A 15,569-nucleotide genomic window follows, 5' to 3' on the forward strand; every position below is an offset into this window, starting at 1 on the left:
AAGTTTATCTCTGATATCTTAGAACTTGTCATATGTTTCTCCAACTCACAAGCAAACTGTCACCTTTCAACATAATCTAGGCCTCAGGCTATGCTACAGATATGTATCTCATCAGGACTAAGGTTTCCTATTCACATCCATTGGCTTTGCCAACTCGCAAGCAAACTGTTATTTTTCAATCAGTATGCATGCAGCATTCCAAAATGCTGTGCATAAAAACGGGATTTTTCGAGAGCTCATACCTTGGATTCTATTGGTGATAGAAAGGAAAGGTCAAATGTCCTAGCTATACCTTGGGCTACAGACCATTTGTATAGCCAACAGAAGGATAGTCTTAGTGTACCTACCCTACGGGATAGGGTCAAATTTAGACTGTTACACACTTCTTGCAGCTTACACAAGCAGCAAATCAGATCATTAATTAATTTACTATTTGCATTACATATTGTCTATGGTACGCCTTAAGAAGCTAATGGAGACACCATTTAGTTCATGGACAGTTCACGAGAAAACTCAAAAAACATGATTTTTGGATACCACAAGTGAGCCACAGATTCCAAGATGGCTGAAATTTTTACAATATATTCGTTAGAGCCCGATTTCAACCAAACATTAAATTTTTCTTGATGTCTTATCTGTTTCCAAGCTACAGATGTTCAAAGTAACCCTAGACGTACATGTAACATACAGAAGTAAAATCTGGTGCGAGGTAAAATTTAAATAATAAATACCAGCAGAAAAGTGCTCATATTTTGACAATATATTCTCTAGGCATTTATCTAGAAGTACCATCTCTCTATTTTCATAAATATTTATTTGTTATTGAGAAACACTGCAAAAACATGGTTTTTGGATGCTAAAACTGAGCCACTGGAAGATAGTAGATGGTGACTGTGGCATGGAAAGAGCGAAGGAGACAATGGCAGTGTGAGAGAAAGAGAGTGACACAGTGGCAGCGGAACAAAGTTGACAGAGACACAACAGAACTAGGAAAAGAGTGAAGGAGATAGTGCCAGAGCGAGAGCATTAAAGAGAAGGAGAAAGTGGAAGTGGGTGAGAACCAGTGGTAATGAGAGACAGAGTCAATGACAATTACAAGAAGTAAGAGAGAGATACTGACAGTGACAAGAGATAGCAGCAGTGGCAGTAGGAGAGCGCAAGAGGTGAGACAGTGACAAGAGATAGCAGCAGTGGCAGTAGGAGAGCGCAAGAGGTGAGACAGTGACAAGAGATAGCAGCAGTGGCAGTAGGAGAGCGCAAGAGGTGAGACAGTGACAAGAGATAGCAGCAGTGGCAGTAGGAGAGTGCAAGAGGTGAGACAGTGACAAGAGATAGCAGCAGTGGCAGTAGGAGAGCGCAAGAGGTGAGACAGTGACAAGAGATAGCAGCAGTGGCAGTAGGAGAGCGCAAGAGGTGAGACAGTGACAAGAGATAGCAGCAGTGGCAGTAGGAGAGCGCAAGAGGGAGACAGTGGCCATGAGAGGAGATTGTGATAATAGGATGGTGGGGACTGTGGCTGTGATACAGGAGACAATGACAACGAGTTTGGCATGAGTAAATGGGAACAGGCAACTGGGAGTAGATGAGTGTGAGCAACTTACAGTGATGGTCTAATACGTGAACACGTTACGGTTAGGGGAACTTGTGAGAGTAAGATGCAAGTTACATATTAAAAACAGTGTGAATATGTTCGGGTGCTACAATTTTTAAATGTGCTCAGAACAGTAGAATGAGGCAGCTGGTATCCCACTTTTCAGTCAGAATATTTTAAAACAAGAAGCCTAATAGCCTTGTTTGTGCTCTGATAGGAGCATTTTTCTTCAGATGTAACCTATACGCTGGGCTACACTACGAACCAGACTGTAACTAAAACCTATATAAAAAAGGGGGTATAGGAGGATACACATCAGTGTTTTGTTCCCTTCCCGTTTGCACGTGTATGACATCACACCATAACATTACAGTACCAGTAGGGTAACTTGAAATGTTTTCCATATATTTCTTCCCTTGCTGATTCTACAAAGAACTTCCTTATTTCTTATCATTCCACTCAATTTTCAACATCTTTCCATACCAACCCAACACAAATGCTTTCAATCTCTTGCTCTCCAAAAGGCCATTACAAAGCTAATTTACCAAGGCCAGTATTAATTTCATTTACTATGATCAGTATTTAAAATTGAAAGTGGTTTACTAGTGCTGCCCGATCTGCACCCAGTATATGCTCTGCCTTAGCTGCTGACCCGCCTTTGCAAGTAAATGCAGAAATTTTATTACTCATCAGAGGTCCACATAATACACCTGGGACCCTATTCGGTGCCAGCCCTGTGCTCCAAAACCACCACCTTTTAATTTACAGGAGTTGTGTCACTTTCGTGTAGACATCTGGTGCCACAAATCTCTCAAAACCTACCAATGACTTGCCAAATCCATGTCACACAGAACTGTTGCTTATTAAATTATAAAAGTGGACCAACAAACTATTACGCAGGTAGCCATGTTTCGGCAGTGTATATAGTCATCTATCTCCATGACAACTGATTGTCACTGGCAAACTATTTTGTGCAAAAAGAAATCTTTATTGTATGTCAAACAATGGAAACTTCATGTCGTAACACTAACAATATTAGGAAAAGGATGAATTGCTACTCACCATAAAGATGACCTGCTGGATTGCAGATACACACAACGAAAAGACTGTTAATATTATATCTTTTGGCCAAAGTCTTCTATCCACAAATTAATACAGATTTAAAAAGCATCAGTCATGTAAAACTCAGCTTGCCCTTTTGTTACCTAATAAGCATCCTGAGAATCACGGACGAAGAGCAACAGACAAATTACATATTCCTACACTTCCAGAAAGTGTCTGACACAGTGACACAATGCATGCTGCTAACAAAGACCTGAGCATACAGAACAGGTTCTCGGATATGTGAGTGGCTTGAAGATTTTATAAGGACCAGAACCCAGTATGTTGCTGTGGACAGCAAGTGTTCATCGGAGACAAGGGTAATGTCAAGAGTGCCTGGGGAAGTGTGCTGCTATAGACATAAACGATCTGACAGATACGGTGAGCAGCAATCTATGAATGTCTACTGGTAGAGAACTTGCTCTAAATGTGGAAAAATGTAATTAATGCAGATTAGTAGGAAAAACAATCCTGTAAAGTTCAAAAACAGTATTATTGGTGTGCTGCTTAACACAGTTATGTCAATTAAATATCTAGGTGGAACGCTCCAAAGTTACATGAAATAGAACGAGTTCGTTAAGTCGATTGTAGGGAAAGTGAATGGCAGATTTGGGAAGTGTAGATCATCTATAAAGGGGACTACATTCAGAACACTTGTGATACACATTATTAAGAACTGCTCAATTGTTTGGGATCCCCATTGCATCACATTTACAGAAGACATTCAAGTAACTGGATACATGCTTTTGTATTTCTTATTATATTCTTATATATAAAAACAAAGATGAGGTGACTTACCGAACAAAAGCGCTGGCAGGTCGATAGACACACAAACAAACACAAACATACACACAAAATTCAAGCTTTCGCAACAAACTGTTGCCTCATCAGGAAAGAGGGAAGGAGAGGGGAAGACGAAAGGAAGTGGGTTTTAAGGGAGAGGGTACGGAGTCATTCCAATCCCGGGAGCGGAAAGACTTATCTTAGGGGGAAAAAAGGACAGGTATACACTCGCACACACGCACATATCCATCCACACATACAGACACAAGCTTGTGTCTGTATGTGTGGATGGATATGTGCGTGTGTGCGAGTGTATACCTGTCCTTTTTTCCCCCTAAGATAAGTCTTTCCGCTCCCGGGATTGGAATGACTCCTTACCCTCTCCCTTAAAACCCACTTCCTTTCGTCTTCCCCTCTCCTTCCCTCTTTCCTGATGAGGCAACAGTTTGTTGCGAAAGCTTGAATTTTGTGTGTATGTTTGTGTTTGTTTGTGTGTCTATCGACCTGCCAGCGCTTTTGTTCGGTAAGTCACCTCATCTTTGTTTTTATATATAATTTTTCCCACGTGGAATGTTTCCTTCCATTATATTGATATCATTAATTTGAATCCAACAATTACGTTTGTTATTGTCACTGTTGCATTTCGAAATCTTTTCTGTCGTCTTATTTTCCTCTTTCTGTTTTCGCCAGTAGTTTCACTTTGTATTCACCTTCTCCTTTTTACCGTAATCTGCTATACTATTTTATCCCGCCTATATATATACTCAATAATACGTAACCCACTTCCAAACCATAACCAAAAAAATATTTTTTTTGCCGCTTTCAGCACTACCGCCGCTATAATATCCACCGTTTCTAGTTCACAAACAGCTCCTTTCACCTTTTAAACAACCATTTCGGCCAGTTCTAATAACTTTCGCTTTATTTCCATTTCCGTTTTTCCCACATCACTGATCATTTTTAGCCGCTTCCCACAGGTTTTAACGCCATTATTTCTTCGTCAGACAATTGTTAGCCTCATTTTCATAATCTGCCACCACAATACCACTCCTTTTAATATACTACACGCAGTTTTTTCGAAATTTTCCCGAATTTCTCCGTCCTTTAACGTGTTTTGGCGGCAACACAACCACCTAACCTTTATGCACATCGTTGTCTACCAAACCAAGTCCAACATAGCCCAGCTGTAACCAACACCTTTTCGTCTTTTTTCATTCCAGATCTCCAGTTTCTTTCCGGTTCACATTTATCTCTCCCCATATATTTTTATTTTCATTTTCATTTCACCTCATGTTACACTTTCCACCTTCTAATACCATGTCACCCTCACAACACCCCCACAATGACCCCATTAAGTTTTATTTACATTCCCTCCGCAAACATGCCTTCGCCCTAGCCAGATTACGCTCGCATATTTTATTTTCTCAGGCTTGTATGACATTTGGCATTACCACCAAAGGCCTCACACTCAAAGTTCCCATCTCTGGCTGCAACCCTTCCTTCCATCAGTCCCTATACCAGTTCCAAACTGAACAATCCATTGCCCTCACCCACCTAATCCTTCACCTACACATCAACTCAGCCAATGAACACACCCGTCAACTCCTATCCTTAATAAAAGTCCTTAATCTTTCCTCTCCCACATCCACACCGGCTGTTCAGAGCATCCTCCTACAGGCCAACCGTAAATTAGAACAGCATGCCACCCTCCACCTCAAAAAACTATCCAATCTCCTGGTTTCCCACCTCCGGAAAGGCAACTCACTCACCCTTCACAACCTTTCCAGCAAACCTCAACCTCCTCTCATTGCACACAAACCCAGTCTCTCCCATCTACTCAATCTCCCACTTCCAGCTCCACTCCCTCCAAAACCTCAAAATTCCTATCAACACAATCTGGAACCACAACACCCTAATTCAGTAGTTAACCTTTCCTCCAAACCTCTCTCCCAATCCGAAACCTCTGTCCTATCCAAAGGCCTCACCTTCAGCCCCACTCCCAGATTCAACCAAACAGCCCTCGTCAAAGATTTACTGTCCTACACTCGTACTCTCTGCTGGAAGTATCACTTTGCCACGAAGAAAAATGATACTAATCCTACTCCTAATGATCCGACTCCTCAAGACACCAGCCAAATTGAACCCTGCCTGGAACAGTTCCGTCCTCCGTCACAGCGGGACCCACCTCCTCTTCCTCAAAATCACCCTCTCCAAACCTTCCAGGAATTTCTGACTTCCAGCCTTGCATCTCAATCCTTCTTAAAAAACCTTAATCCTACACCCAACATCACCACTGCTGAAGCCCAGGCTATCCGTGATCTGAAGGCTGACCGATCCATCGTCATTCTTCCGGCGGACAAGGGTTCCACGACCGTGGTACTTGATCGTCGGGAGTATGTGGCTGAGGGACTGCGTCAGCTTTCAGACAACACCACATACAAAGTTTGCCAAGGTAACCCCATTCCCGATGTCCAGGCGGAGCTTCAAGGAATCCTCTGAACCTTAGGCCCCTTGCAAAACCTTTCACCTGACTCCATCAACCTCCTGACCCCACCGACACCCCGCACCCCTACCTTCTACCTTCTTCCTAAAATCCACAAACCCAATCATCCCGGCCGCCCCATTGTAGCTGGTTACCATTTACCAGGCTTGTGTCTGTATGTGTGGATGGATATGTGCATGTGTGCGAGTGTATACCTGTCCTTTTTTCCCCCTAAGATAAGTCTTTCCGCTCCCGGGATTGGAATGACTCCTTACCCTCTCCCTTAAAACCCACTTCCTTTCGTCTTCCCCTCTCCTTCCCTCTTTCCTGATGAGGCAACAGTTTGTTGCAAAAGCTTGAATTTTGTGTGTATGTTTGTGTTTGTTTGTGTGTCTATCGACCTGCCAGCGCTTTTGTTCGGTAAGTCACCTCATCTTTGTTTTTATATATAATTTTTCCCACGTGGAATGTTTCCTTCCATTATATTGATATTCTTATTATATTCTGTTATTCCAGAACGGGGAAGAGGGGTGGTGGTGGTGGTGGTGGTGGTGGTGGTGGTGGGGATTTGGAACATGTGTTCTTTTCCTGAAACACTACTCAGAAAGTTTAGAGAAACTGCATTTGCAACAGACTGCAAAAGAATTCCACTGCCACCAATATACATCTTGTGTAAAGACACCCAAGGCAAAGTAAGAGAAATTGGGCTCCTACAGGAGCAAATAAGCAGCCATTTTTTCTTTACTCTACTAGTCTGCTCTATTTGCAAGTGAAACAGAAAGGGGAATGACTGACTGGTACAAGGCACCTTTTGCCATGCACTGTATGGTGACTTGTGGAGTACTTGTGTAGCTGTAAATACTCATATGCGCATATGGTTAATCAATGAGTGATTTAGTGTTACCAGAGAAGCAGTCAGTCACGTAACTGCTATGGTGGCAAATGGAGTTTACTGCTTAAGGACATCTGCACTTCAAGTCTTGCAATCAATGGTACCAACTGAAATTTTGCATCACGAGTCAAAGCTATGCTTTTACAGTTACCTAGACTCCAACGTATCAATTTCTGCACACAAGATAAGCATTCTTCTGTTAATAAGGACAAACTTTTCAGTCTTCTCATGAAATGTCTCCCCCGTGTTAACCAGTTGTACAGTGATCTCACTGACATTCTCTCACACACTCCCCAGTTGATGGGGATGTTATCAGATAAATTATGTGTGGTCAATTTCTGTCCTGTTCAGGGAGATGTGATGACTGAACACAATTAACAATGTGGATACCAGAGTACTGAATGTCTAACGATTTTCTTAAATGGAACATATGGTGTCTCTCTCCAGCTACCATTTCCCATTCAACAGAACATAAATCTCATCATGGAGCCATAAACACATTAGGAATCTCAAAGAGGACTGTACTGATGGCACATCCTTGGTTTTTTTCAGGCAACATTAGTGCCACTGTACAACATTATGTGATCAAAAGTATCCAGACACCCCAAAAAACATACATTTTTACATTAGGTGCATTGTGCTGCCACCTACTGCCAGGTACTCCGCATCAGCGACCTCAGTAGTTGTTAGACATCGTGATAAAGCAGAGTGGGGTGCTCTGCGGAACTCACGCACTTCGAATGTGGTCAGGTTATTGGGTGTCACTTGTGTCGTATGTCTGTATGCAAGATTTCCAAACTCCTAGACATCCCTAGGTCCACTGTTTTCAATGTGATAGTGAAATGGAAACATGAATGGACATGTACAGCACAACAGCGCACACGCCAACCTCGTCTGTTGACTGACAGAGACCGCCAACAGTTGAAGAGGGTCATAATGTGTAACAGGCAGACATCTGCAAGTACTACGACAGTTAGGCAGGAGGTAAGAAAACTTGGATTTCATGGTGGAGCAGCTGCTCATAAGCCACACATCACACCGGTAAATGCCAAATGATGCCTCACTTAGTGTAAGGAGCGTAAACATTGAATGACTGAACAGTGGAAAAATGTTGTGTGGAGTGACGAATCATGGCACACGATGTGGCGATCCGATGCAGGGTGTGGGTACGGGGAATGCCTGGTGAACATCATCTGCCAGCATGTGTAGTGCCAACAGTAAAATTCAGAGGTGGTAGTGTTATGGTGTAGTCGTTTTTCATGGAGGGTCTTGCACCCCTTGTTGTTTTGCATGGCACTATCACAGCAAAGGCCTACATCGATGTTTTAAGCACCTTCTTGCTTCCCACTGTTGAAGAGCAATTCGGGGATGGTGACTGCATCTTTCAACACGATCGAGCACCTGTTCATATCCCACAGCCTGTGGCGAAGTGGTTACATCACAATAACATCCCTGTAATGGACTGGCCTGCACAGAGTCCTGACCTGAATCCTATATAATACCTTTGGGATGTTTTGGAATCCCGACTTCATGACAGGTCTCACCTACTGACAATGATACCTCTCCTCACTGTAGCACTGCCGTTCCCTAAGAACCCTTCTAGCACCTCACTGAACATATGCCTGCGAGAGTGGAAGCTGTCATCAAGGCTAAGGGTGGGCCAATACCATACTGAATTCCAGCATTACCGATGGAGGGTGCTACGAACTTTTAAGTCATTTTCAGCCAGGCGTCCATATACTTTTGATCACATAATACATATACATACTTTTGTTCTAAGACCTTCAACATTTCACTGTAAAAATATTTTATTTATACATATGACAACAGTGTGGAAGAGTTCCACAAAGGGTAACCAAAAGATTCAACAGCAAACTGTGTATCCTGCCTAGTTGGCAATTCCATTTCTCACACAATATTTTGGCAACTGATGTAATTTTCATTGCGTGTTTTGAATTACTATCAGCCTCCACAGTTTAGACTGTGCTGGAATTTAGCTAAGTGAACATGCCTACAGACATGCAATGTACGACAGAACCAGGTCAACAGGCAAAATACTGTGCAAAAACTATGTTGTTGTTGTTGTTGTGGTCTTCAGTCCTGAGACTGGTTTGATGCAGCTCTCCATGCTACTCCATCCTGTGCAAGCTTCTTCATCTCCCAGTACCTACTGCAACCTACATCCTTCTGAATCTGCTTAGTGTATTTCTTTAGAAACGCTTTCCTTGCCATTGCCAGTGTACATTTTATATCCTCTCTACTTCGACCATCATCAGTTATTTTGCTCCCCAAATAGCAAAACTCCTTTACTACTTTAAGTGTCTCATTTTCTAATCTAATACCCTCAACATCACCCGACTTAATTCGACTAGATTCCATTATCCTCGTTTTGCTTTTGTTGACGTTCATCTTATATCCTCCCTTCAAGACACCATCCATTCCGTTCAACTGCTCTTCCAAGTCTTTTGCTGTCTCTGACAGAATTACAATGTCATCGGCGAACCTCAAAGTTTTTATTTCTTCTCCATGGATTTTAATACCTACTCCGAATTTTTCTTTTGTTTCCTTTACTGCTTGCTCAATATACAGATTGAATAACATTGGGGAGAGGCTACAACCCTGTCTTACTCCCTTTCCAACCACTGCTTCCCTTTCATGTCCCTCCACTCTTATAACTGCCATCTGGTTTCTGTACAAATTGTAAATAGCCTTTCGCTCCCTGTATTTTACCCCTGCCACCTTTAGAATTTGAAAGAGAGTATTCCAGTTAACATTGTCAAAAGCTTTCTCTAAGTCTACAAATGCTAGGAACGTAGGTTTGCCTTTCCTTAATCTTTCTTCTAAGATAAGTCGTAAGGTCAGTATTGCCTCACGTGTTCCAGTATTTCTACGGAATCCAAACTGATCTTCCCCGAGGTCGGCGTCTACTAGTTTTTCCATTCGTCTGTAAAGAATTCGTGTTAGTATTTTGCAGCTGTGGCTTATTAAACTGATTGTTCGGTAATTTTCACATCTGTCAACACCTGATTTCTTTGGGATTGGAATTATTATATTCTTCTTGAAGTCTGAGGGTATTTCGCCTGTTTCATACATCTTGCTCACGAGATGGTAGAGTTTTGTCATGACTGGCTCTCCCAAGGCCGTCAGTAGTTCCAATGGAATATTGTCTACTCCGGGGGCCTTGTTTCGACTCAGTTCTTTCAGTGCTCTGTCAAACTCTTCACGCAGTATCGTATCTCCCATTTCATCTTCATCTACATCCTCTTCCATTTCCATAATATTGTCCTCAAGTACATCGCCCTTGTATAGACCCTCTATATACTCCTTCCACCTTTCTGCTTTCCCTATACACTATACACTAATAAAATGGGCACTTAGAAATATATACAAGGGCTATCCACAAAGTACATTATGTTTTGGAACTAAAAATAAAGTATTCGAAATTTTTTTATTGTATACAGATGAAAGCCACACTTAAATACTACTTTTCTACATAGTTGCCATTTCAATTAAGGCACTTATTGTAGTGATGGACGAGCTTGGAAATTCCTTCGTCGTAAAATTCGGCCGCCTGCGCCTTCAACCACGTGGCGACTGTCTTTTGGGACAGAATAGGTGTGATTTTTGTGGATTTCCTGGAAAGGGGCACTACAATAAACTCTCAAAGGTATTGCCAAACTCTGCACAACCTCAGAAGAGCAATACAAAACAAGCGCAGGGGAAAGTTGGGCTCAGAGATCTTGCTGATTCACGACAACGCCCCAGCCCACACGGCAAATGCCACTCGTGAAGTTCTCGAATCTTTTAAGTGGGAGTTGTTTCCTCATCCGCCGTACAGTCCCGACCTGGCACCGAGCGACTTCCACTTATTCCCAGCAATGAAGAAGTGGTTGGCTATGCAGCGTTTTGATGACGACGCACAGCTTCAAGAAGAGGTAACCACGTGGTTGAAGGTGCAGGCAGCCGAATTTTACGACGAAGGAATTTCCAAGCTCGTCCATCGCTACGATAAGTGCCTTAATTTACAGGGCAACTATGTAGAAAAGTAGTATTTAAGTGTGGCTTTCATCTGTATATAATTTAAAAAAATTTCCAATACTTTATTTATTTTTAATTCCAAAATGTAATGTACTTTGTGGATAGCCCTTGTATATTGCATTGGTCACATAAGAAAACTCCAAAAATTTACAAATTATGTTATTATTGTTAATAACTCATCTATACTTCTGGGGAAGGATGCAGAATTAGAACACATAGCAACAAGTAGTACTTACACAGTTCAAAGTGACACACTCAAGGTAAGTAAGAATTCCTCTCTTAAAGGTATTTGAAAAGGTGAGCAATGTAATGAATAGAAAGGAGTATACTGCAACGGATACCCCAATGGATAATACACATAGGTAAAAAGTAGATGATGATGATGATTATCATGATTTCAAAATGATCACACAAGGGACACATTCAGCCAAGTCTTCACTGCTGTACTGGAAGTATGCTGTTTGCCAATCATTCTTCATGTAAGCTTACTTGCAATACCATTACTGTTGAATACTATGCAGTCTTTGTACGTGGCTGAGTTCTCTTATACAGTAATATAATTATACTGGAGTCAGCTTCACATGGTGAGAAAAGAATGTAAGAGACAATTTTAACAATAAGCACAGTCCTGAGGGTAAGAGTTCTAGATATTGCAATAAGTTTACTCACAGCATTCGAAGCCCATCGATTGGGCACAATGGGGCGCTGCTGATCCACACACACCACCTTCTTCATATCTTCAAAACTGGGATCACTTGGCACTAGGTCATAAAATGGAGGTTTATAGTCCTCTGCTATACCATTTGACACTGTTCGTCGGCAGACCTCCCATAGAACAAGACCAAATGCATAAATGTCCACACGCTTGTAAGATTCGAAACAATCCAAGTTGATCCTGGAACAGAGGATATCCAAGAAATGTCACTGTTTTACTTTTATAATGAGCTGTGAGTAAAATGAGTAAATTTTGGGACTTACGATTCATCTAATACTTCAGGACTCATGTATCGCTTGGTTCCAACACGAGGGTTGGAGCCTACATCCATCTTTCCTGTCGACTGAACGTGGGTTACAGCCAACCCAAAATCTGCTATCACACACGAGCCATTCAGTTTAACGAGAATGTTCTTGCTTTTGATATCTCGATGGGCAATGGCTGGTTTTCCCTATAATTTGATATGTAAGAAAAAAATGATTTCATTTTCTGTCTGACTCATATAGATAAACATACAACGACTGAACTACTCAAAGATGTTGACAAATAATTCCTTCCATCACACGCTAATTTATCACATAAAACAAAGTTTGTCATTAATATTATGTCACCTACTAGCAATCAGACCATTTACATATAAATTCACTTCTGATTCTCATTAGCCTGGACATTAGGAACATTTACTGCACAATAGCTGGACAAAATAATACAAATTTTGATCTGATTTGCTGCAAGGCCAACTCTGACACTTAAATAAGTGAGAATCTTCTTATGGGTTGATGTACAGTAAAACTTTGTTTATACGTTTTTCAACAGACTACAGAAAAAAACCATGTAAGTGTGTATATATGAAATATAGCACCATTCTATCAAATTAATTGGCAAACACAAATGGGAAATCCAGTAAATAAGAAGCTACATTCTACAAAACGTTATATAGGTTTACTAGGTACCATACTTACAAAGATATAAAGAAAAATGTAAACCTCTACACAGAAGAAAACATCATTTCGTAAAAAAGTCTGCAATTTTTGCTTGTTTTTTTTTTCCTATGATGCGGCAATAGCATACACTGTACCCTTAAAATGGGATAACTCTATCATTATTTCATCAGAAACATTGTGATGTGTCACAAATTGTGTAATTACTTCTAACGCATTTACTGCAGTGTTAAATGTCACGGAGAAATGCTGAGGCTCTTCTGTATCATCCTCATCGTCAGTTTCTTCTTCATCCAGGTTGTGCGATGCACACTGAACAATCTCAGCAATAGTCATGGATTCTGTAGTCAAGAGGTTTTTATCAATGTTCATGTAATCCTCAAATGATGCCTGCCCTTCAAGTCGATTCCATTCAACATCATTAGCTGAAATATCGTCAGTATATCCTGGCCATACTTCACGGCTAAATTCGAAATTTTTTAATAGCTCTCACTTTTTATTCTGTGTTTGTATTCGGGATGTTGTAAGCTACACAGTGCTTCATCTGCCTCAAATATTTCTATCAATTTCGTTATATATGCGACGCAGCATGTAAATTTGGGAGTCATATTGATAAACATTGTGTGTCAGAGATAATAGCGCTCCAGGTGGTTGATTTCTCCATGCAGTAAACATAAGACAAATGCTTCCTTTGATCAAATCTAAGACGACGCACTAGATTTGATCAAAGAAAATTTGACCAATGTCTAACTTTGACAAAGTTCCTTATTACACTATTGGCCTTACCAATTCACTTCCTGGCAACCCACTTTGAAACACTGCATCATAACTTGTGCACACTGAGGATATTTCAGCAGGACACACACAAAAAAAAAAAAGTATAAGTAAGAAAAACATATAAATGAAGTTTTACTATATATAAATGATGATCGATGGGATTTTTTTTTTCATTTGTCAAAAAAAGGAAATGAATCTTCAGAGAAGCAGGACCATAGCTACAGGCTTTTAACTGTTTTCCAATGTAAACTAAAATGGCAAAATGATATAAAAAACCAGTGAATGAGAAATCTACAACACTGAATTTCATTCTCATGCTAGTAAAATCAAACATGGGTATGTGCAGTCAAGCGGTGGCATTATCATTCCCTGCTGGGAACAAAGTCAATTCTACTGAATGAACTTGTTCACCTAAAATGACTTCTTAGGCAGTAATTTTCATACATCCCTTGACCATTATAGAACCACTGCCAGGCTACACAGTTGCTAACCAATCCTGCTGTTTTCTCCATGTAAACATACGCAAACAGTGTAAATAGATCCTATAGACCATAGTATGTTTCCACTGGCCAACATTACAGGTTTTCTGACTCTTGAACCATGATGGCTCTTCTCTAGATTCATTTGCTTTGAAAACAACAGTCCTACTTGGAATATGTTGTTACTGTAGTTCACACATCAGTGTTCTGTGGATATGTACTGAGCTCAACAATAACTATCCTGTTTCTTTTCTGCTTGCATTCGGTAGAGGATGCTCCCTTTTGTATTTTGCATGATATACTGATAAAAAAATAGCATTCAGGAAACTTTTAACAGATCTGACATTACTGTCAAGGTGCCCGTACTAAGTGGACATCGACAATTTGCTCCAGAAAATTTTCCCGGATATTGCAAAACAAATGACTACATCAATGCTTCCCCGGTGAGTAAGGTAGCAAATGTCTGAAATGTGGCGTCTATTTCGTTCAAAACAAGTACCTTGTGTATGACAAATTATCCACCAATATTATAGTAACACCTGCAAACAGATTCCACACAATGACACTAGTCATCCAAATAGTGTATCACATTAGGAAATCATAATGAGAATACCTCCGATACAAGTCATTAGAAAACTATTCCACGAGGACTGTTGCAAATATACAAAGAAGCAAATATAAGACAAAAATTACAACACATCGTTTTAATCAACATTTTTTAAAATTTCTTCATGTTTTAAAACAAGCCTTTGGTTTAATATTGTTGTTACATTGCTAGTTTACAAGTATAATGATTTCACTTTCAAACATATTGCAAAAAATATTCTAAAATATCTGCTAATAATTTTCTGTCTTTTCCTCCCACAAATACAACTGCAACACAATGACTTCACTATGTGAACTACTGTACATATTCAACTGCTGCATATCCAAGTTACACTCAGAAATAGAAAAAATTATTTTTGTAATCTTTAGTGGGATTTACATGTTTTATAAATACACATGCCATAAAACCCACAAGAAAAAAACTAATTAACTGCAACAGCACAAGCAAATTGTGAATAATAATATAAATAGAGTTAATATTGCAAGAGGTTAACTCATTTTTATCACTACAGAACACGCGCTTAAGTTGCTGTGTCCTACTGTGCATTGTTACCTGAGTTCCAAAAATTTCTGTGTGGAGATGAACTAATCCATTAACGGCAGAAAGACAAATTTTCATCATCTGATGATGAGTTAGTGTAGTGCGGTTTAGGTGATCATAAAGTGAACCCAAGGGATGGTAATGCGTCACCAGCCAAAGTTGAGTACAAGAGTTCCTTGAGGTCATATCTGATCCTATGTAGCCAAGAATATTCTCATGTCGCAAAAGGACAGTGCTGGAACAAACACACAATGTTTTTTGAGACAAAAACATTGCGATGAGTAAAAGTACAGTCACAGAATAACAAAAATATCACAATTCGTTATTTGCATGATGTGAAACATCGGTTTAAAAACACATTTTTTTCTGTACAGATAGACTTCTGCATGAGTTTAGTCTATGTTTAAAAAATTAAACTTAATTCCATATATAACCACATACAAAACCACAGGTAATTACTTTCATTCACACATCATGTTCTTTAAGTCCCACCATGAAGAAGAACCTTCAAGGGTGTGGAACTTGTCAAGTTGTATGTAATAGGCAGAAAGAATCACTGCTGGGTACTTCTGCATAGTATACTAACAACAAATTATCAGACTATAAAACTCCATTCTGAACCT

General features: G+C 40.2%; 1 protein-coding gene across 1 annotated transcript in view; it reads right to left on the reverse strand.

The window, feature by feature from the left end:
* Positions 1–15,569, reverse strand: part of LOC124619329 (activin receptor type-1) — an 89,877-nt gene that overhangs the window by 7,571 nt on the left and 66,737 nt on the right. Inside the window, exons 6-8 of the mRNA XM_047145638.1 lie at positions 14,959–15,181; positions 11,866–12,053; positions 11,557–11,782 (exon numbers count right to left, since the gene is read on the reverse strand). Coding sequence (XP_047001594.1) covers positions 11,557–11,782; positions 11,866–12,053; positions 14,959–15,181 — 637 coding nt within the window. The remainder of the gene's footprint in view (positions 1–11,556; positions 11,783–11,865; positions 12,054–14,958; positions 15,182–15,569) is intronic.

The sequence above is a fragment of the Schistocerca americana genome, chromosome 6, assembly GCF_021461395.2.
Source record: "Schistocerca americana isolate TAMUIC-IGC-003095 chromosome 6, iqSchAmer2.1, whole genome shotgun sequence".
NCBI classification, from domain to species: domain Eukaryota; kingdom Metazoa; phylum Arthropoda; class Insecta; order Orthoptera; family Acrididae; genus Schistocerca; species Schistocerca americana.